Raw genomic sequence first — 283 nt, 5'->3', positions numbered from 1 at the left:
GGTGAAGATAAATAGCATTGTCGACATATTCACATGTTGATTTCTTCTACAGGTTGAACCAACAAAGTTACTTCGCCTGCGTGTTATAGGTGGGAGTGGCTTAGCCAAAAAAGACATATTTGGTGCTAGGTAAGTCAGCATTTTTCTTTGTTGGTTAAGCCATATGGAAATAGGGAAGTGTAAGAAGATATAATCCTGTAGCATTGCATAACATTTTAATGTGCTAGATCTAGTTGACAGTGAAACAAGTAAAAGTTGTTGTCTGGCTAGTTTTTAGCATTCT

General features: G+C 36.7%; 1 protein-coding gene across 1 annotated transcript in view; it reads left to right on the top strand.

Moving 5' to 3' along the window:
* LOC119587757 (E3 ubiquitin-protein ligase Nedd-4-like) overlaps nt 1-283 on the top strand; it is a gene marked incomplete in the record, with an annotated part of 51,583 nt that overhangs the window by 5,786 nt on the left and 45,514 nt on the right. Inside the window, 1 exon segment of the mRNA XM_037936443.1 lies at nt 53-129. Within this exon segment, the coding sequence (XP_037792371.1) occupies nt 53-129 (77 nt within the window).

The sequence above is a fragment of the Penaeus monodon genome, chromosome 23, assembly GCF_015228065.2.
Source record: "Penaeus monodon isolate SGIC_2016 chromosome 23, NSTDA_Pmon_1, whole genome shotgun sequence".
Taxonomy (NCBI): domain Eukaryota; kingdom Metazoa; phylum Arthropoda; class Malacostraca; order Decapoda; family Penaeidae; genus Penaeus; species Penaeus monodon.
This window is presented reverse-complemented; position numbering and strand designations above follow the sequence as displayed.